A 22969-nucleotide genomic window follows, 5' to 3' on the forward strand; every position below is an offset into this window, starting at 1 on the left:
ACTTTGGTTGGTTATACCATTTCAGCCCTCAAATAGTTATTGAAGCCCTGGAAATAAAAATTTCAGAGTTGAAATCCTTTTTTTTCTAGCCTTAGTTTCAAATACGTATTGAGCCAAATTTTTGCGTTGGAATAAGAATTTCTAAGTTCACAGAGTGACATTTAGTAGTAAGTACGTAATGAATATCCTGTATAACATGTACAAATCAAAACCCTTAACCAGTAAATGCTAAAGCATCTTTAAAAAAACTATTTGCGTTGCAAAAACATTAAATTCACGTAAATGTAGCTATAATGTCACCTTCCTTTTCCAAAGTTTTCTGTTTTGGGTTCTGTATAAACTGACAAATAAATTGAATATTATGCTATCAAAATTTATAATGAACTCTTGCATTTATTATATATTAAATATATTTTTATAATATCTTAGCCTCAATCTGTGAAACTTCTGTAGTTTATTAGATGTTGATGGTGCTACTGTTGTGAACTGGGTCGAGCTGGAGCTGGAGCTAGGGGAAGGTGAAGGAGAGGGAAATATAACCGGTTTATCCAGGTTAGCAACTGGGCAGGATCCGGCAATCTTAGACGCGGCATCCTTAATCACACATTTGGAGATTATTTTTAAAAGTTAAACTCCCAACGATACCCCCATTTTTTAATAAAATGTGAGCCTCAGAGGTACAATAACATTGTACAGGGTGTCCCAATAAACTAGTGACTCTGTGTACGTACATATTGATCCTCTTGAACATTGATCTCGATAACCAATGTGGGTAATTTTAGATTTAAGGATCACATGCCTGATCCCTTAATTAAAGTTATCCCTACAGGGTACGACCATTACGAGATGTAAAAAGAAATTAAATCAATTAGTAGATCTGCTTGAGATCAGTGCTAGAGATGGGGATATTTTTTCATTTCGTTCGTTCATTGTTCGTGAAAAGACCCATTTCGTTCGAGATTTTTCTCAATTGTTCAAAAACTTTATTTTGTTCGTTCTAAAAATTATCCTTCTCCGATTTTGCATCTATTTTGTTCTTTTTTTGCTCTGAACGATCATTCAGTAAAATTGGTAGGTTAGTAAAATCGTTCGTTTAAACACAATTGTTTGTTCAGTAAAAAAAACGATAGTAAAAAAACTATAGTTTTAAAAAAAATTTGTTCAAAATAAACGTTGGTTTTGTAAAAAATTATCTTTTTTCAAGTTTGTTCAAACAATTTAAAATTGTTCATTTTTTCGTTTTCATTTTCGATTTTAAAAACCGATTATTTTGTTTGTTGAAAAAAACTATGCCCATATAAAAAATAATAATATATATTTCTTTTTCTGCTGACTATTAAAAACAATCCCACATTTTGGAAAGGATGTATTTTAGAAAACCCTACCATTTAAAAACATCGGGGGCAATCGAATATTTAATGCCTTGGCCAATCCAACATTTCAAACAAAGTGATCAATTTTTAATTAAGTATCTTTTTAATAATAAAACATGGGAATTCAGTGACGAATTCGATATCGTCTTTGTTATGAATTAGCATTGTAATACCTAATTTCAAAAGCCATAATAGTATTATGTCTGCTAGAGTTTATTTTATGAAAAGGGTAAAAGACTGTAAAGATGTGTCTATAATGTCTCCGAAAGATGAACAGTGAAGACGGACAAGTTTACTCTGTGTGTATACTGCAATTTTCTTGTTTTATACTAAGTACAACCGTATGCAGTCAAAACATAAACAAACAAAATGTGAACATAGCAGACGAAATTCTTTCTTAGTAGATATCACTATACTAAATCAAAGAACTATTTAAAAAGACGATATTGAATTCGTCACTGAATTCCCATGTTTATTGGAACTCCCTGTACCTGGGCTTTTTTGCAAGCTGAAAATTCACTTTTACATTGATTGAACTGTTTTAAAATTCGTTGACTCTCTTCAAATGCACTGCAGCCATCTAAACCTTTCCTGAAGAAAAAAGCTTTAAAATTTTACAGTTCATTCTCAATTTTATCAGAAATTAAATCAAATATAATTTATTTATGAAGAAACATAACATTAAATAATCATTATTTCAGTGGGGAGATCCATTGATTCCGCTGATATGGCTGTAGCTGTTTGGTATCAGCTCCCCAATTGCTCGAAAAAATAGAAGAAAAAACATAGAATCGGCATTATCTTTATTACCCCGCTATAAACAGGGAAATTCGGGAAATTACGGCTCGGGTCTAAACTGTCATTAAGCCTTATTTACAGCTTGAGCTTCAAGCTGCATCATATTTTCCATAGAGTTGTGTTTAAAAAAACTGATTTAATATTCTATTTTTATGGTAGGAATTGGCGCATTCTGGGTTTTTTTGAGAACAAGACTCATCGTTGAGCCTTATTCTCCACTTAAACCAACCAAGGTACGTTTTTTTCCTTGGGCCTAACTCTTTTAGTCCAGCCGAAGATCTTGCAGCTGTCAATCATGTGACACAAGCTGTATTCAGAGTTGGGTCAAAGATTGGGTTATAAAGCTGGGGTTAAGGAATTACGACTCGATCCAAAGTTTTTAAATCGTGGGCTCAGGATTAACAGGGTTAATACAATGTTAATATAAAATATATTGAGACGTGCGTTTATTGTTCATCACTTGTGTTAATTGAACATATTCAAAATTCAAACTTATATTTTTTATAATTTACTATGTAATATTCATAAATTTATGAAACTTTCCAAGTATGTAAATATACCTAAAGAGAGCAATCTTATATAAGACCTCGACAAGAGAAAACGCAAGCAAATCAAGAAACTATCATTTATCTCTTCATTCTAAAATTAACTATATTATCAGCCCCATTGTAGGAGATCCTTGTTTTAAATATGTAATATAAAAACTCTTTTTTTTAATGAAACTTCGAATTCGTAAGAAAATCTAAGGTTATAAGCATGACCTATCTAAAGTATTGAAGACAAATTAATGTTGCGAGCACTGTCATAGAATTAGATTTAACTTGGAGACATCGAAATAATATACAAATTGTCGATTTCTAAACCTACTGATAATAGAATTCTGCAGATATTTAGTTTTTTAATTGAATGATTATAATGAAGCTCTTTCCAACTGTTCCCACATATTTCATGGCTATTTATAAATGTTTACGATAGATGAGATTTAGGTATAAATAGTATAAACCCATTGACATATTTATGAAATTATAAATTTTGAACAAAATATTTAATTGTAAGACAAAAAAATTTCTTAAAAAGGGTTTCATTCAGAAAACAAATAATGATGGATGAACGAAATGGATTGTTCAAAGAAATGAAAAAATTATCGTTTTTAATAATGAAGAAAAAAAGTAACATTAAAGAACTATTTAAAAGCGTTCGAACAAAATTGAAAAAACGATCGTTTGTTACAAAACTATCGAATTTTTCAAAAGATTTGGAAAAAATTATAAATTTTTACGAAACGAACAATTTGTTAATAGTTTTCTACTAAACTAACGATTTACTGAATAAACAATTTTAATGAACGGTCGTTCAGCAAAAAAACGAACATAATAGACGAAAACTGAACGATAATTTTGAGATCAAACGATATCAATTTTATAACTATTGAACAAAAAAAGAACAAATTGTAAAAATGTGGTACGTGCCCATCTCTATGTTGAACACGTATTGCTCACTTACCTGAGTTCTACGGTATCAGCCCAACAATCACAGATCAGATTCAAATCAACAAGTTTTTCACATTCAGCAACCTAAATACACAGAGTATAGATAATACGTAGAGTTTTCACACTCAGCAACCTAAATACACAGAGTATAGATAATAAGTAGAGTTTTCACACTCAGCAACCTTAATACACAGAGTATAGATAATACGTAGAGTTTTCACACTCAGCAACCTAAATACAAAGATTATAGATAATAAGCAGAGTTTTCACACTCAGCAACCTAAATACACAGAGTATAGATAATAAGCAGAGTTTTCACACTCAGCAACCTAAATACAAAGATTATAGATAATACGTAGAGTTTTCACACTCAGCAACCTAAATACACAGAGTATAGATAATAAGTAGAGTTTTCACTCTCAGCAACCTAAATACACAGAGTATAGATAATACGTAGAGTTTTCACACTCAGCAACCTAAATACACAGAGTACAGATAAAACACAGAGTGATAACAAAGATACGAAAGTATTTAGATCTATTAAAGGCTATGAAATGCAATATTTTCCACAGCAGGTTTTAGTGTACAACTGGAGCACACGACCAATTAGCAGACGCTTGAATTCAGGGAAATTTAAGGATTCTTTAGATACAAAATATAAAACCTTGAAAATTAAATAAATTCATAAATTTTATGTGTTATGTTAAAAGTTAGAGTACTTCTTCAAAACTTGTAAAACTTAACCCCTGAATTGGTAGGCAATAACTGGCCTTTAGATGGCAGTTAAAAAACCTTTCTTTGAAATGTATCATGGCGTGCCGGGACAACTATAGGCCTATCCATGTCGAGAGCTTATAAGTAGTCTGTGCATTTCTAACCTGCTGTGAGTGCATTAACTCCTAACAAGTGTTAAACTGTCATTTCCTTGTTCTGTAATCGTATTGCAATTTGCATGCGTACTTCAACTTTTATACTAGAGAGGCATGTAGTAACGGATTGTAGGAATCATACTGTATTGTATAGCGCACATTATGTGAACATTTACAAAAATAAACAATTCTAAAATCTTTTTATGATAAAAGGGACTGAGAATATTCGTACCAAGGGAAGCTTTATCCCCAAGGGATGTAATCCGTCGTCTTTGCAATAAGGACAAGAGATCAGGGACAGAAGGGAATCGGTGTTATACGGGGTGTCCCACGAAACATGACATTTGATAAATAGTTATTTTAAGTTAAACAAATCTTTTGCCTAATTATATTTTACTTTGGAATCAATTTTAATATAACAAGACTCCCATGTAATATTTTCATTGATCTTTGGTATCAAACCACTGAACAAATAATGGAAAAAGTCATTTTAAACTATTCACCAACTGTCATGTTTCGTGGGACACCCTGTAGGTATACAGGGTGTCCCACATCATATTAGACCGAGAACGGGTCTAAATTACGATTTTCGGGACTAATTAGAAAATTTAATTAGAATGAATCATTTGGAAAAATAATATAAGGCTTATATAAGAATTTTCTTGCGGAAAATGCTAAGTTTTTCGAGTATTAAGGGTTTATTTTGGTGTTAAAAGATTGGTGATAATCTAATATGATATGGGACGCTCTGTAGATCATGTAGTGCATACAGTACATCGGATAAATGAGAGTTGCGGCATCTGTGTTTATTCAGTGTACACAGATCTGGGGTATGTAAACAGTAAACAGTTTTTCTATACCATAGCATGACAGATTTATCGTATAAAACTGCAAATTAAGAAGTTATACGTTCTATACCATAGCATGAAAGATTTGTTGTATAAAACTGCAAATTAAGAAGTTATACGATCATCAGTAAACTTGAAAATTATCGGATGGGCATAACAATACTTCTCCGAAACATAAGAGCTTATACTAAGGTAAAATATGAATTTTGTTTAAATAATTTACAATTTTAAAGTTTTCGAAAAATCAACATTTCTGCAACAGAGCTAGACTATCCCTCCACGGCTTATGTCATTTATGGAAATATTTTTGAAAGAAGGATGGAAAGCTAGACCAACCAACGCATATTTTGTTTTATAGACTGTAACATATTTTCCGAATTGGATTTGTCTTAAAGGAACGTTTCATAATTTTTTCATATCAAGAGCGTATATAGATGGGGTGTTCGGAGGGGGGGATAGGGTTTCATTTATGCTCAGCACTGGGCAGGCGGCAACAATTCTACCAGAGCATTCAGACAAATCTACAGTTACATCCCTGAAAATATTGAGATCAATCTACAGTTACATCCCTGAAAATATTGAGATAAATCTACAGTTACATCCCTGAAAATATTGAGATACATCTACAGTTACAGAAGGAATACTCGCGCGCTTATAATTCTCAGTATTCTCGAACCCCTTTTTATATCAAAAGAGCCATTTTGAATGTTTTGCGTCATGTTTTTTCATATTGCTAAATATATTTTGAATATTTGAACTTAAGGAGTTTGAAAAACGAATTGACAAATGTACATTAATTGCAGTTTCCGCATTTTCATTTATGCTTAAATGACGTCTGCAAAAATCCCCCTCTTCTTTAAATTTACATGTTAACCTTTATGTTCAATGATAAGGAGTCTGTACAATTCCCCTGTACAAACTGTCTATCAGCATTCTATACTCTACCCTTTCTCCGTTTATCCCCCCTCAGCCCTCTCTGTACAATGTACTCTGTGTTGAAATAGTTAAATTGATAAAATGTTCTACATTCTTTAAATCTATATAAATACTTACTTATTAAATCCCTTCCTTAAGTGAAAAGTCTGTTTACACTGCACATGTCTGTGTCTCATGTTCATTGGACCATTTAAAGTCATAACTAGAGTCTCACAATCGTCTTTATAATATTTGTTCTATGATTTTTTAATATTTAGATTTAAAAAAATAAAACTAATTTTGCATTATCATTATTATTATTATTATTATAAACAGTGTTTGGAAAGTCACGACTATTTTAATCTTATGATTATGATCATGACTATGAAAAATATTTTTTAGCCTGACCCATATACATAAGAACTATGAGTTTTGAATTTGAGGCTAGTAATAATTCAATTTAAGACAAGTTGTCAATGTTCTGTGTAGTTGTTCTGCATTTATAGACTTTTCAATATTATAAACTGAACCTTGTTGATATGATTGGAAGTATAAATTTTGTAAAAACACAAGAAAAAAAATCGATTTGAATGGAACACAGCCAAATCTGCATGCAACAACTTAAAATTTCCTTTTTTCGACTTCAAACCCTTAAAAAAGCACTTTTGTTTTTGAAAAATTTTCGAATAATATATTGCCCCCCCCCTAGCAAAAGTCCTAGTTGCGCCTCTGAATGAGGATTCAGACAATGTCAAGCTCATGAACTAGAACCTCCGGTTCAAATCTTAAATCACCAATTTTTGGGGGTTAAAATCTGTGGTTCAGGGTTTGAAGTGGTGGTTCAGGGTTTAAACCTGTGGTTCAGAATTTGAACCGGTGGTAAGTTATTCAGCTACCTCTCAAATTCATTAAATTAGGTCTCCGTAGAGCTAATATTCTATATTTTTACCTTTGCTTTATACCCTAGAACAAGATCCATACATACACCTGGAATTTCATTTTTTGTAAAAAATATTTTAAAAATTTGGATATTTAATATTATTAACAAAATTATCAAACTTTGGATTATGTATGTTCTTATTACCAGTTAGGGTTTCATTTATGCTCAGCACTGGGCAGGCGGCAACAATTCTACCAGAGCATTCAGACAAATCTACAGTTACATCCCTGAAAATATTGAGATAAATCTACTATTACATCTCTGAAAATAATGAGATAAATCTACAGTTACATCCCTAAAAATATTGAAATAAATCTACTATTACATCCTTGAAAATATTGAGATAAATCTACAGTTACAATCCTGAAAAAAATGAGATAAATCTACAGTTAAATCTCTGAAAATATTGAGATAAATCTACTATTACATCTCTAAAAATAATTAGATAAATCTACAGTTACATCCCTGAAAATATTGAGATAAATCTACTATTACATTCTTGAAAATATTGAGATAAATCTACAGTTACATCCCTGAAAATATTGAGATAAATCTGCAGTTACATCCCTGAAAATAAATCTACAGTTACATCTCTGAAAATATTTAGATAAATCAACAGTTACATCTCTGAAAATATTGAGATAAATCTACTATTACATCCTTGAAAATATTGAGATAAATCTACAGTTACATCCCTGAAAATATTGAGATAAATCTACAATTACATCTCTGAAAATATTTAGATAAATCAACAGTTACATCTCTGAAAATATTGAGATAAATCTACAGGTATATCCCTGAAAATATTGAGATAAATCTACAGTTACATCCCTGAAAATATTGAAATAAATCTACTATTACATCCTTGAAAATATTGAGATACATCTACAGTTACGAAAATATTATAAATCTACAGTTAAATCCCTACGATGCAAATTAAGAAATTAAGATAAAAAAGAATATTTGGGCTCGATCAGTTGATCCATTTCGGTTAGAAACAATAGATAGATGAAATAAAAACCAAATTTTTCTATTTTGAAAACAGGTTGGCCACATTTTAGAAATCTCAGGGTCATGGGATTGTGTTATTTCGGTTTTTTCACTACTTTACAAAATGTTGCAGAGTTAAAAACCCGTATACAGTCCTCACTGAATTCCTACATTTGTTGGGAAACCCTGTAGGGACAACTGATGTCCATATATCATCTGAAACATTTACCTGTTTTGGGAATTTGAACATGATGGTGAGATACTTGTACTCGTGATAGCATCTAACATTTCAGCAACGATAAAAAATCCATTCTTTTTTTCCTGTTTCTTTTCCATAATAAAAATCTGCACACATAAAACATATTTTTTCTTTTGCATTTTACCAATATCATAATATTTTCTGTATCATTTATACCCCTTTTTATATACCCTGTATCCCCTGTATCCCCTTAAGATGTTCGGTACTTTCCCAAAGGCTTTTTCCCAAGCGGCAACTTCCTAAGGGTATTTTGCGAAGTGGCAACTTCCCAAATGTACAATTTCCCACGCGGCAACATTCCAATCTGTACTAACAGCTCTCGGCCCCCAGCCTATCCTTGCCGCATCTCTCGACCCTTAGCCCATCCTAGCCGCAGCTCTCGACCCTTAGTCCATCCTAGCCGCAACTCTCGACCCTTAGCCCATCCTAGCCGCAGTGTTGGGCACCTTTTTATCCTGTAGCGCCTTATAAGTCCTAATTATATCTTTGTGAAATTGTCACTTGGGAAGTCATCCTTGGAAATTATCTTCAGAAAAGTACCTAACACCCCCCTTTATCCATTTTATCCCATAGACCTGGCTTTGTATCCTGGATATCTGCTGATCGAAGAATCTGACCTAATAAAAACAATAAATAAATAATGGATGAACTTTTGAAATAAATTATTATTAAAATTAAATTAAATAAAGAAGTCATGACGTCATTTATCAGATAAATTACGTCATTTATCAGATAAATGACGTCATTTATCAGATAAATTACGTCATTTATCAGATAAATGACGTGATTTAATGTTTCAAATTCAATATTTAAAGAAGCCTAACTCATAGTTTAAAATATCAAAAGTATAAAAACTTTAGGTTGCAATGATATCAGGATCAAAACATAAAAGTTTGAGATAATGCAAAAAATGATGTAAAAAGAAGTAATTCTCTGGACATAATCTGGGTATAATCGCACAAATTCTAATTATTTTATTCATAAATATATAAAAGAATGCATCTTAATCGTAATAATCAAGCATTTATCAATTTTAGAAATTCGAAAGTGGAGATTTTGACCCTCAATAAAAAAAATAAGAAAATACTACAGTTCAGGAAAATAAGAATTACAAAAAGTGAACAGGCCGAAAAGCTACCACCTTGTTTATGTTCTTAACAAAACATTTAAGTTTAAGATACCATTTATATATAATGAACAAGACCCAGAAGAATACTAAATAAACTAAAATTATGAGAAAAATGACCCCTCTACATTTAAAGTAATTGCCCTCGATATGTATTCATGATTCTTTTTGAGTCTCCCTAATATTAGATTATGAAGTTTAATATATTAATGTCCAAATCAACGACTAAAATCCCTCCTGTAAGAAAAGGGGGTGCAAAGCGCCAAAGATATCTAAAATTATATATTTACCTTATTGTTTAGAGTAAACTCAGCAGTTACCAAATTTGTGATGCACAAGGTATCCGGGTCGGTCTACAGATAAACAATAATAAAATGGCTGATTCACCATGGTACCTTTAAACCTTGATATGTAGAAGATATTTTTATTTTTCTAGCCTAAAAAGTTCATTCATACAGAAAGGACAGTTAAAAAATTACAATTAAAAAGGTGGAGTGATTCATTTCATTCTTTATAATGAAAAGCTTTCAAGGGTACCGTTGTGAAGCGATTGTACTTTATTGAAACAAAAACGACATTTTGACCTGTGTTTCCTTCATTTTGACCTGTTTTCCCTTCATTTTGACCTGTTTTCCAGTCAGCTTCTGACACGTTATTAGAGTCAGAAAACCTAAAAGATGATAATAATATTATAAAATTATTAATCATATTTGATCAAATGATCTACGATTGAAATATCAAAGGTTTACACCATCAGGATGCAAAGATATAGACATTAAATAAGTTCAGTTTGTGATAAAGACATCTTCACAGGTAGAGGATCGTCACCGGCATCAATTGGGATTGATATATAGCTTGCGAGAAAGCTAGGCTTGTGTCTCTGAGGGGCATTTAGAGCGTTGAATAGTCCCCATCATTTGGGATTGATATTTATAGCTTGTTAATAGCTACAAGATCGCAGGACTGTACCTGTGTGGATTGTGTCCTGGTTGACTTTGTTAGCGGACGAGTTATACCTGGAGAGATACGTTTCGAGAATTTGTTATGGAGTAGGAGATTTACTAAATCAGTACCTTTAAAACTCTATCAAAGTAGCAATAATTAAGATATCATCATTTTTAATAAAAGTTTCAAATTCCGTTATTTTTCTTTCGTGTTTTTGCAGCCAATATCCGCAAGTCACTTTTTAAGAGATACCACAAATAAAAAATTTCAATTTTCAGTTCGAACAAAAATCTCTCTCTTTTAAAGACGGGTTTAAAGGGTAGTACTGATTTGAAACGGACACGCCTGCACTCATATAACTGAAGGAAACACATGGAATAACCTCTAGAGTCCTTTGAAAAAAATATCTTCTTACATAGTAGAGTAGTGTATAGGTGGATCTTCATAACTGCGCAGTTGTTTCTCGAGGCTTCATCAAGATCTTCAGTTACCTGGAGAATATAATAATCATGCAACTTGAAGGATAATTATCAGCAGGAGGATTATTAGCTAATTAGGTTAATTAGAGCTAAAAATGTTATAATTAGTTTACAGATGTGTTTAACCTATCGTAAATCTAGATTTTAAAATATTGATCTTCAAGGTTAGAATATAAGAGGTGTACAAATTCAAAAATTATATCTGACCAAATTCGAAGAATCTGCGCAGCCTAAATGTTTAATTCTGAAGCTGGTTATTTTGGCTAACAAACAAATTCAAATTTCTACTGAACAAGTTAAAAAAAAAAAGAATGAAATGGGTCGTTAACGAACGCCGAATGACAAATTAAAAAAAGATGAATGCAACCAATTGTTTTCCAAAAAAATTCAAGTTTGTTAACTAACCATGCAGGTCTGCCGCTTTAGTAATAGTAAATTGGTCTGGTACAGTACAAACTAGGACCGCAAAGGTTGACCCTACTCGGATATTCAAATGAACACTGGTTGTGTGTGAAACAGAATGAATCAAAGAGCTTGGTAATATAAAGAGGAGGCATTGGTAGCTATACGCAAAACCAGAAGCCTCAATTGGTTTAATTATGAAGCCACAGAATGTCGTCATTTCCATAATTCAAAAAGATTTTAGGACTTTTTAAGCATATCTCTCAGTTAAAAATTCTTTTTTACATAATTTGCCAATTGAAATGCATAACTTTCATATCTTTAAGGATAAAATTTAACAGATTGCAATGTTTGGTTTGCAGTTTTTTGCCCCTTCAAACCAAGGTTTTTTCAGACCTTGATCACTTTACCGCGTGGCCTAAATTTCTGCTTTAAATACTAGAAAACTGTACTTAATGACACCTAAAAAATTTTTTTTTAAATATTTAGTATTTTTCATACAAATGAGATGCGTAACAAAATCACAATTTGAGCTTTATTTTAATAGGAGAGAATCCTATTCCTATTTCAAAATCAAAGGTTTTTAAAATGGTGCTACGAGTATGATTTGAACAATTAATGAACTGAACTGTAGGAAAAGATATCAAAAACGAACGGTTACGTTATATTAAGGATGCCCAACTCTACAGTTTTAACAGGTGTCCTGTACTGCGAGGTAGGGCTTGAAGCTAGAGAAGGTTGGTGGCACTAGTAGCATAATCATGGTGCTGGCAGCATGCCTACTAACAATTACTCTAGGATTAGGTAAAAATATTTAAAAAAGAAAAAAAATATCCCATTTTTGCTTGTCTTTGAAATATTTTTAGCGTCATCATAAAAAGGTAAAAATAATTACAGAGATTTATCTGTAAAAAAGATTCCAACTTATTTTTTTATTTTTACATATATTCTAATTCAAAAAATTAAGAAAAAAATTTCAAACTTTTTTCAGCCTATAACACCCCACTGCAACCCATGAGTGTCCACAAAAAATTTCAGCCCAATCGGTCCAGCCCTTTGGCCGGCTATAGGCAACATATATATATATACGAATGGCATTGTCTTGTTTTATTATATAGATAATTTTTGGCATAAATGTTGCTTTTGGAACTTTGATAGCTATAATACTTTTAAAATGAAAACATGCATTCATATTTTGGTGTTCACAAAAAAAAGTGTTGTAAATGACAATTTATTTTATAATAATGGTAAATCTCACAGGGAAGGTTTATGAATCGTTCTATATTAAAAATTCTTGCAATCCAACAGTTTAAACAGAAATATCTGTAAAATTATGGATTGTTAAATTGTAATAAAAAGATTGCTGCATCCTTACTTCGTATCTTTAACCATAATACTTGTGTTCTAGTTGGATGTAGGCATGCTTCTAAAAGCACTCCAACTCCAGTAGCAGCTCAAGGGCGCGAAGCAGACAGATTTCCACTGAATCTCTGGTTTCCTCAACCAAACTTTGCTGGAAGATCTATCAGAGAATCGGGTCTTGGAAACTTTAAACCGTTTACAATTAAAGATGATATTAAAATACTCAACACAAATCTAGAAGATAATCATGTAGATTTTCTTGAACACCAAGCTGAAAATAAAAGAAATTCAGAATCACAAAACAGAAAGAAAAGTAAGTTAGGCGCAAAAAAGAAAAAACAATCTAAAAGCAGTTTAAAAAAAATGTCCAAAACTACCGCCTTGAAATACAAAATTGCTAAAACTCCTAGTAGACTGAAAACACCCAAAAGACTGAAGAAAAACAAGCAAAGGAAGAGGTTAATAAGAACATCCAAATTGCTTCCAAAAAGATCGAAGAAAAACAAGCAAAGGAAGAGGTTGATAAGAACATCCAAATTGCTTGTAAAGCATAAGAAAGGTTCATCCAATAAGAGAGGAGGAAAAATACAAGTAAAACAAAGTAAAGAAGTTTTATATCGACAAGTTACAGCAGCTTGCTTAATAGACATAGAAGCAGGTAAATATTAAAATGAGTCTGGGTGGTGGTACGTATTCCAAAGTTTGGAAGTAACAAACAGATCAGCTCGGGAACAGATTCCTTTTTTCTAAAACTCTCTTCAGCCCGAATCCAACCTTAAAATTGTCTGAAAATAACAAAAAATCCGTTCGGGAACAGATTTCTTACACTAAAACTCTCTTCACCCCTTATCCAACCTGAAATTAGTTCTTAATTAAACTTAAAATCAGAGCGTATGAATATATATGATAATATGTGTACTTTGTACAGTCATCATCGTATTAATCAATTTAATGAAGACGACTTATGATTTCAACTTTTTATTATTAGCAAGCTTTTAAACAGCATGGAAATCAAAACTTAGATATAAAAGTAAACTTCATTTTATTGATATAAACATCGATCACTGTACATTGTGTATATTCTGTGTACAAGAACATTAATATATGCTACCAACACGGCTGCATAACACTTTAAGATAAATAAGATAAACATAAGAATATAACGTTTCTTGATAACATACAGCTACAGGGTGTCTTATCATTATAGATTTTTCATTATTCTAAATTGGGATTTTTGGCAATGACAGAAAATCCAAAAGATTGGATCATTTTAATGATCGACAACTTGCATAATGCATAAAACACCGGCTTCGATGAATACTTGTAAGAATAAAATTTTGTCGTTAAACATTCAATGCAGTCTGCAGAGGTGAATCATTTTTGATGGTGGGGAAAGTCCTTTTATGAAAAATATGAATTCCGGAAAGAACTAAAGGTTTACCTCAAACTGAAATTCCTCTCCCTAAAATCTTTGAAACCTGTTGTTACACAACATTTAGATGTTGATATCCATCAGGTTGCATAAATATTAGCTGATTAGAAAATTAGCCGGAAGAAGTTTCTCTGAAAATTATAAGTCTCTGATCTCAGATTCAAAGTAAAGACAATGTAACACGCTTCCAACTTTCAAGTACTTATACACAAAGCACAATATCAAACACTGTGCGGTCAAAATCAAACAATGCTTTTTTAGGGAATTTATGTTCCTAAATGACGCAATTATTCTCTTTCTACAATTTTTTAAAATATTTTAAAATACAGAAACATTATCCTTATTTAAGTGTATCTTTATGAAAGAAACCAGATGAAAAATTTTCTACAGCAAAGTGACAGAGTTAAAAGATCACTAAAGATTATTGAAGGAAAAGCAGCTAAAAAGGTAAATTTAAGTTAATAACGTGATGCCTGATTTACAACGGTACAACTTAAAAGTTTGTCTGATCAAGTGTGTGTTAGTTATGCATTTTCTAGTTTCTTTAAAATGTTTATTTTTAATTCAGTTGATTATTTCTCTGCAAAAGAGTGAATTGGAAATATCTTGCTCAATGGAAATCACACAGTTTTTTAGTCAGGAAAACAAAGTATTTTTCCATATTATTTATCAGATTAAGGTCTTAATTGTGAACCGTTGTATTGTGTAGGTGAACTTGGATGTTACTGTTTCCGGTTTATTAAAATGGTATTGTGTAGGTGAACTTTGATGGTCCTGCTTCCGGTTTATTAAAATGGTATTGTGTAGGTGAACTTTGATGGTCCTGCTTCCGGTTTATTAAAATGGTTGGGAGGAAACAAGAATAATCCGCTTTGTCTAGGATCTACTAAAGAGTAAGTTAATTTGAGCTGATACAGGGTGTTCAACGAAACATGACAGTTGGGAAATAGTTTTGAATGTCTTCTTCCATATACTGGAAGTACTATTTGAAGTTTTGTTAAAATTTTACTCAAATAAATTTTACTCAATTTTTATTGTAATATTTTATAATATATTAGTATCTTTAGTATCAAACAACTTAACAAATTATAGAAGATGAATTTTAAACTATTCACCAACTGTCATGTTTAGGGGGACACCCTGTATGTATAATCAAGCCTTATCAATGCACAGTTTTCTGCTCGGTTCCTATCGATAAATCAAATTTTTACACTAAAAAAAAATACAATTGAGCTTCGTCGTAGAACTACCAACTACGAGTTCAAATTTGAAGCACCGATTCAAAGGTAAAGAATCAGAGGCCGATTTTAATGAAGTTGAACCTCGTCGCGGAACCTTTAGTCATTGGTTCAAATTGCACGCTGACTCAATCTCTTAACACTGATTTAAATTTCAAGTTGAGCCAACCATATTTGAAAGGTTCGGCCTCAGAAAGGATTTAACTTGGTGGGACAAATTTGAACCGTTGTTAAGCAGTTCAGCAACCCCTCAAATTTATTAATTTCGGTCTCTGAAACTTTCACGAAATTTGCAATCTATGGCCCAAAGCTAAAATTAAAAAAAAATTAGATTGGTTTCAACTGAAACCGAGTCAAGTCTAAGCTCGGACTTTACTTGGACGTAAATTTTAGATTACATCATATCATTCTTTAATTTTCAAATCCAAAATGTATTCTAACTGATTGGTTTCAGAATTGCAGAGGGGGCAGAGAATGGTTTCCGAACTTTAGACAGTTGTCAGAAACTAATAGAAACTTCATGCTCTGTCGACCCAGCAAAGGAATCAATCAAAGAAAATCATTATTTTAAATTTAAGTTTTAAAAGAGAATTTCAAGTAACAGCTCATACGTCAAGAACAACCTTAAAAGGACTGTAAGTGTAATTTCAAGTTAACCTTAATGCAAAGATGGTAATACCTGATTATCAACTGTACCCTTCAAAGTTTTGTTTGATCAAGTATGAATTAGATAATGATATATTCATGTTTTTTGTATCTTTAAATTGTTTTTATTCGCGGTTTCATTTCGACAGTAACTTGCGCATTCCTTGTTGTAAGAAGACATGAATAAACTCACAGAAATAAACAATTTTCGAGTCAGAAAAACGACATCATCTTCCACATTTTTATTCAGATTAATATTTCAAGGGTACCGTTGTAAATCGGCATTGCCATTTTTGCATAGAGGGTCATCTAGATTTAGACTTAAAGCCCATTGAACATTAAAAAATATCCATAAAAATCTTTTTAAAAAGGCAAGAACAAGATTTGATTGCTTAACATTAGTTGGAAAGCTTTACCTCAAACTTTACATTATGCGAGGAAACCTTTCTTAATATCACAGAGAAAATCACGAACTGTAGATTAGCGACTTTATCAGGTACGATTACAATCGCGAACTGTAGATTAGCGACTTTATCAGGTACGATTACAATCGCGAATTGCAGATTAGCGACTTTATCAGGTACGATTACAATCGCGAACTGTAGATTAGCGACTTTATCAGGTACGATTACAATCACGAACTGTAGATTAGCGACTTTATCAGGTACGACTACAATCGCGAATTGTAGATTAGCGACTTTATCAGGTACGATTACAATCGCGAACTGTAGATTAGCGACTTTATCAGGTACGATTACAATCGCGAATTGTAGATTAGCGACTTACTCAGGTACGATTACAATCGCGAATTGTAGATTAGCGACTTTATCAGGTACGATTACAATTAGAACCAAAAAAATTTGGAATGAATGCTGTTTTTCCGTTCATAGCTGAGATGTTCTGGCGATTTTTTACTTTTAATTGTTGCAATTTACAAATCTCTAGCAATATAGCAATATAAACCTATTAGGGCACTTAGAAAAAATGATTTTCAAAAACATTAATTCCACTAATTCATATGAAACAATTACAAAAATACCATGGAAAAACATTTTAAGGAGATACTCATGAGAGGATTCTATTAATTGGTAAAACCTGAAGTCTGTACCTTTGTATAAAAAAGCGTTAATTTAAAAAAATATATTGACTTAAAGTGATTTATTCGTAAAAAAAAATATTTTATTGAGTACAAAAAGATTGTGGTGGATATTGAACTTTGAGATCCATTAACCAGATTTAACTTATGCGTTAAATGGCTTAGGTTGCGAATTAGTGTTTCACAATAAGATTAAACATACAACAGTTCTGACCTCAGACTATTTAATAATTAATTTAGAAATGTTTTCTTGTTTCAGAAACTCAGGACATCTCAACACTATGCACCTGTTGGGCAGACATCAATGCGGATGTTGAAGAAATTAAAAAAGTCAAGTAAAAGATCTTTTGTTTACTTTAAAAACCACAGATTTTTTAACACATTATTGAATGGGCACACTCAACTAAGTATTCAGGCCTAATAAGTTTAGTGCATTGGGTGTGGGTTCCACTTGAAAGGATAGATAAAAGGATACAATTGGAAATACAATTTTTTTTAAGAACATTTAGTGTTTGTATCTTTTAAAAATAAACACTTTAGAGATGACTGTATACGGAAACTATAATCATTATATTGACATTTATGTTTCCCTGTCACTATACAAGTGTTTGCTTCTTTGTCAAATCATTAAGTTTACCGTTAAAAAACTTAGTCAAGTAGAAAAGATCAAATTCAATCTACGGATCGTTAAATATCGTCTTTTTTTTGATAATTCTTGACTCCTTTGACAAAATTTTAAAATTATCAGCTCCAATCAATTATTTCATAATATCTTTTATGTATTTTCTCTTATGTTGAAAAGTGGTTTAATTACAGGGTGTCCCAAAAAAAAAATATCAGCTACAGGGTGTCCCCAATGAACATGGGAATTGAGAGAAGATTTATAAATCGTCTTTGATATTTTCGATATTTAGTAAAATGACAAAAAGTGTATCAAAAAAGATTGTTTATCTCTTGAGCTCTTCAAAATGTGGTTTGCATTATATTTTTAAAATTGACGGAGATATCAAATATTTGAACACTTTTTGTTTTCGAATAAAAAGAAATCTGAGCAGATTTCTCGATAACTCCGCCGATTTCGAAGGTCCAACGATAGTAGACCACATTTTGGAATTCCTGAGCCTATTAGTTTCAGATGTTGATTACTTTAACTCTTATACTACTAGGATTGTTTTCACTTTATAATTTACAGCACGGAACAAAGACGATATTGAAGTCGGCATTTAATTCCCAGTTTATTGGGACACCCTGTATCTCACCTGATTCAGTCACATTTCAAATTATTAATTAAATCCGGTTTCTGGTTAACGGAACTGTCCCCGTAATTTTGAGGTACCCTCCATGTACAAATTCACAACATACCCTTTAAACTTTATTAATTAATTGATATTGATGTTTACAATTTTGAAAGCTGATTTTTTTTTTAAATTAGCGCATTTCTGCTGCAATAAAACATAAAGGATTTATCAGAGTTTTAAAACTAAATGAACGACAATATCTTCCACATTATGGATCAGATAAAGGTTGCAAGGGTACCGTTGTAAATCAGACCTTGTCATCTTTGCAGGGAGGGTCACTTGGAATTAAACTTATGATAACTTTAAGTATGAAACAAATCAATAATTGATTAATTCATTGATTAAGGTGCAACGGTGTAAATGCAGATACACTGGTTCGGATGGATCGGGGAATATGTATTCGATACTTTCAGACTTGTAAACAGGAGGAGGACCTTGTTACAGGTAACTTTATGTAAATTCAGACTTGTAAACAGGAGGAGGACCTTGTTACAGGTAACTTTATGTAAATTCAGACTTGTAAACAGGAGGAGGACCTTGTTACAGGTAACTTTATGTAAATTCAGACTTGTAAACAGGAGGAGGACCTTGTTACAGGTATTCAGTATGTAAATTCAGTGACGTATTCAATATCGTCTTTTTAAATATTTCTTTGATTTAGTATAGTGATACATATTGAGAAAGCTGTAATCTGTAATTAATTGATTGATTAACGTTTATTTCTATTTGCATCAAAAGGAGAGCATCTTAAATAGTAATCTGTAAGAGTTTCGTCTCCTATGTTCACATTTTGTTTGTTTATGTTTTGACTGCATACGGTTGTACTTAGTAAAACAAGAAAATTGCAATATACAGACCAAGGATGTAAGGCAAGGAAAGTCATTTCAGAAGTGTAAACATCTTTAGTACTGAAGTGTACTGTCTCTGGGCGCTAATGTAAACACAAGACGGATGTCGAAGCCTGACATGGGATCCATCATTCACATAAAAAATCAATGAAATATTCTGGTCATAGAAAATTATTATGTGAATTATCAAAATTATCAAAATTTAATGCTTTTAACCTCCTCGGATACTAAACGAACACTGATGCATCTATTATTGTTTACAAATTCCGCCCAGAGAGAACTGGTTTCAATATGTACACAGAGTATACACAACCGCAATTGACTTTCCTTGCCTTACATTCTTGATACAGACAGAGTAAACTTGTCCTTCTTCACTGTTCATCTTGCGGAGACATAACAGACACATCTTTACAGTCTTTTACCCTTTTCAAAAAGTAAACTCTAGCAGACATAATAATGTTATGGCTTTTGAAATTAGGTATTACAATGCTAATTAATAACAAAGACGATATCGAATTCGTCACTGAATTCCCATGTTTTTTGGGACACCCTGTATTGAGAGGGATGGAAGGAGGGTAGGAGGGTTAGGGGGACAGTACCCCACTTTTGACTATTTTCCAGGAAAATCAAATCTGTTCCTTGTGAGAATCATGCATCTTTTCATTTCTAATTTTACGAATTAAAATTTATTTTAAACTGATCATTCATGTCCAAAGGAATTCAGACTTTGCCTCAAACTCTGATTTTCTGTCCAACCTAACGTTGTAGACCTTGGATATTTCAAACTGTGAATTTAGTTGGTTCAAATAATCTTTAAGTTTTATTTATCAAAGATTTACACCGAAGATATAAGGATTAGCAAGTTTGAGCGAAAACTCTACTCATGCATATCGTATTTACACCACGTGTCCGACACTCATGAGAGAAAGTTTACTTTAAAAAACACGATGTCTGAAATCCATCATTGATAAAATATTTTCAGAGTACATTTTCAACTGCAGTGGGGGAGCCTTGCCTGGAGGCAGCAATGTCCCATCAGCAGGTAAGTGTCCGGGTCCGTACATAATGTACAAAGGCTACATAGTGTACATAAAACAACATTTTCTCTCTTGAAATTAAAATGGCGACGAGGGCACGTGATCTCCAGTCAGCTGTTGGAATCGTCGAGGATGCAAAAGGTAATATTTTACACTTGAATATTTTTTTTTCTAACCAAAGATTAGATTATGGACAAGCTCTTGTATATCTTCCGAACCCTCACTGGCAATACAAGTTCAGGTGAGTCCTTTAAACTTTTTAAGTTAAATTTTTCCAGTTCAACTTTAATAAAGGAAACAGCGGGAATCAGAAAACAGTGGAATTCTTGTTTTCTAATAATGAAAGTTGTTAGAGATATATCAGTTGCATAAATATTTCAAATTCTTATACTGAAATTTTTCAAGTAAAAGACAGTATTCTGCAATTTTCTGGTTCTCAATGTTTATCTACAGTTAAACCCTGAATAAGCCATACATCGAAAGAATTTATCAAATGTCGTCTTGACATTTTTTTCAATGGTTTTTATACTATTTACGTAAATCCCAGTATTTGCGAAAATAAATAAATAGCCATGAATATGCGGGAATATGCGGGAACAGATTTAAAAAGCTCCATAAACTCATTTAATTAAAAACCTAAATATCTGAAACATTCTATTATCAGAAAGTAAAGAATACGAAATTTGATAAATTCTTTCGATGTATGGCTTATTCAGGGTTTAACTGTTTATACCCCGTAAAATACTACACAGTAAAAAACACTAAACATTGTGAATGAAGACAAATGTCAAACTTAACCTATGATTTTTAAAAAAATCATATAATTTTACAGTGCATACACACTGACCCATTTCACTTATTTATTTTGTAAATAATTAAACATTTTTGTTTCAGCAAATTTGATTCTTCCCTGCCAGGATTGTTGAATTAACTATTTTGCTGCCTGAATTGTGAATTCTCATTATATGTATTAAAGCTAAAATGTCACAATGCTGTAGATTATTTTTATTTTAAATATTTGCATTAACAACAACTGTGATCTGATTAATATTCTACAAAATAACTCATCTCTAAATATAATTTGTTCTTTTTATATATTTAAGTTAGAAAGTACAGAGTGTCCCACGAAACATGACAGTTGGTGAATAGTTTAGAATGTCTTCTTCCATAATTTGTAAAGTTGATCGATACCAAAGACAATATCAAAAGTATTATATGGGAGTCATATTATAGTAAAATTGATTTGAAAGTAAAATATATTTGAGCAAAAGATTTTTTTAATGAAATAAACTGCAAAAAAACCTTTAATATCATAATAAAATGTATGTAAGACGACATTCAAAACATTTTGTATGTTTAGAAAACTCATTTAACTCGCGGGGCCGGGTGGGGACATTGTACCGTTGCCCCCCCCCCCCCCCCCCCTTGTATTTGGTCAGGGACTAAATTATGCTGGAAATGTATGCGATTAATATCTTCAAAAGTTTAAAACTTGTATGGTTGTATTTAGTAAAACAAGAAAATTGCAGTATACAAACAGATTAAACTTGTCCGTCTTCACTGTTCATCTTGCAGAGACATTATAGACACATTTTTACAGTCTATTACCCTTTTGATAAAATGACTCTAGTAAATAATAATATTATTGCTTTTGAAATTAGGTATTACAATGCTAATTCATAACAAAGACGATATCGAATTCGTCACTGAATCCCATGTTTATTGGGCCACCCTGTATTTAATCTTCTTATAAAAAGCTGCGCTGTATGTCACACTGAATTATGCGACAACACTGCTGGTACGACTGTAACCTCAACGCTCGTTTTGTTACTCACAAGTATGAGACAAACAAACTCATTAAAAAATAAAAACATTTTTGTTCTTCTCAATATAGCTCTTCAATGAGTTCTGAGCTGAAAACTTTAGAATGGTGGATATCGAGATCAATTGATCGATTGATAAGTTTTAGATTAATGTTTATTAATACTAACATTCAAAAGAACTATTATAGTCCTTAAATGTGATAAAATATGTTTTTTAATAAGTTCTTATTTACATGATTAAATTTATATTTGTTTAAATGCTCTTAAAGCCGGCTTGTGAATATAGCTGAATCGAATTTTAGTCCAATCGTTATAGCATCGTTTCTGTATTTGTAATCAAACGTATCAAACATGTTTTATCCAACGAGAGCGATTAAAAAGAAAAGTAAAAGTTTCTACGGTGGATATTCAGATTAAGCAATCAGAATATCCAATTCAAAAGTTTACAGCTCAGAGCAAGGAACTTTATAATGGGATACCTGAAATCCCGATTGCTTAATCTGGATATCCAATGTGGAAACATTTAATTTCTTGCTTAATCCATATAGTACAGAAAAATCTAAAACCTGTTTTTCAAAATTAGAGAAAACCTCCCGTTTTTGTATAGTAATCTTAAATAGCGAGCAAAATTTTAAATTTCCCGGCTTCTGAAACACGACTCTGATTTTTTGAATTTTATACACTTTTCAGGATACAAGTACAAGATTAACTTAGTCTCGAGATTAAGGAAAAGAAAGGATAAAGGATGGTGTATCT

General features: G+C 31.9%; 2 protein-coding genes across 7 annotated transcripts; one reads left to right on the plus strand and one right to left on the minus strand.

The window, feature by feature from the left end:
• Positions 1-373: 373 nt before the first annotated feature.
• LOC111704853 (uncharacterized) lies at positions 374-11104 on the minus strand. Of its 5 annotated transcripts, none has more exons than XM_023477216.1 (10): positions 10969-11104; positions 10214-10278; positions 9899-9961; positions 9058-9099; positions 8453-8568; positions 7378-7460; positions 7243-7280; positions 3675-3745; positions 1865-1964; positions 374-594 (listed from the first exon to the last, which is right to left on the minus strand). In XM_023477216.1, exons 1-10 carry the CDS (start codon positions 10997-10999, stop codon positions 397-399), a joined length of 807 nt encoding a protein of 268 aa, XP_023332984.1. In that variant the 5' UTR covers positions 11000-11104; the 3' UTR covers positions 374-396. The 5 variants fall into 5 exon arrangements, 4 of the variants coding, with proteins under 4 accessions (XP_023332984.1, XP_023332985.1, XP_023332983.1 ...); XM_023477217.1 differs by having other exon boundaries at positions 10235-10278; positions 10969-11101; XM_023477215.1 differs by having other exon boundaries at positions 10193-10278; positions 10969-11093.
• Positions 11105-12136: 1032 nt separating this feature from the next.
• On the plus strand, positions 12137-21483 carry LOC111704852 (uncharacterized). 2 transcript variants are annotated; one of them, XM_023477214.1, is made up of 11 exons: positions 12137-12238; positions 12843-13254; positions 13315-13454; positions 14578-14675; positions 15036-15121; positions 15921-16008; positions 16514-16607; positions 17467-17542; positions 18852-18949; positions 20336-20631; positions 21285-21483. In XM_023477214.1, exons 1-10 carry the CDS (start codon positions 12196-12198, stop codon positions 20464-20466), a joined length of 1266 nt encoding a protein of 421 aa, XP_023332982.1. In that variant the 5' UTR covers positions 12137-12195; the 3' UTR covers positions 20467-20631; positions 21285-21483. The 2 variants fall into 2 exon arrangements, with proteins under 2 accessions (XP_023332982.1, XP_023332981.1); XM_023477213.1 differs by having other exon boundaries at positions 12843-13454.
• Positions 21484-22969: the final 1486 nt, after the last annotated feature.

The sequence above is a fragment of the Eurytemora carolleeae genome, unplaced genomic scaffold, assembly GCF_000591075.1.
Source record: "Eurytemora carolleeae unplaced genomic scaffold, Eaff_2.0 scaffold634, whole genome shotgun sequence".
NCBI classification, from domain to species: Eukaryota; Metazoa; Arthropoda; class Copepoda; order Calanoida; family Temoridae; genus Eurytemora; species Eurytemora carolleeae.

Bases quoted from the DNA above. Each gene is read 5' to 3' on its own strand.
- LOC111704853 (XM_023477215.1), bottom strand. From the start codon at position 10,999: ATGAAGATCCACCTATACACTACTCTACTAT. The intron at 9,100-9,898 runs GTAAATATATAA...TGTTTTTATTAG, and splicing joins AGTTTACTCTAAACAATAAG to GTCAGATTCTTCGATCAGCA. The intron at 7,281-7,377 runs GTAATAAGAACA...ATGAAATTCCAG, and splicing joins CATAAATGAAACCCTAACTG to GTGTATGTATGGATCTTGTT.
- LOC111704852 (XM_023477213.1), top strand. From the start codon at position 12,196: ATGGTGCTGGCAGCATGCCTACTAACAATTACTCTAGGATTAG. The intron at 13,455-14,577 runs GTAAATATTAAA...TCCTTATTTAAG, and splicing joins CTTAATAGACATAGAAGCAG to TGTATCTTTATGAAAGAAAC. The intron at 14,676-15,035 runs GTAAATTTAAGT...GGTATTGTGTAG, and splicing joins AAGGAAAAGCAGCTAAAAAG to GTGAACTTTGATGGTCCTGC.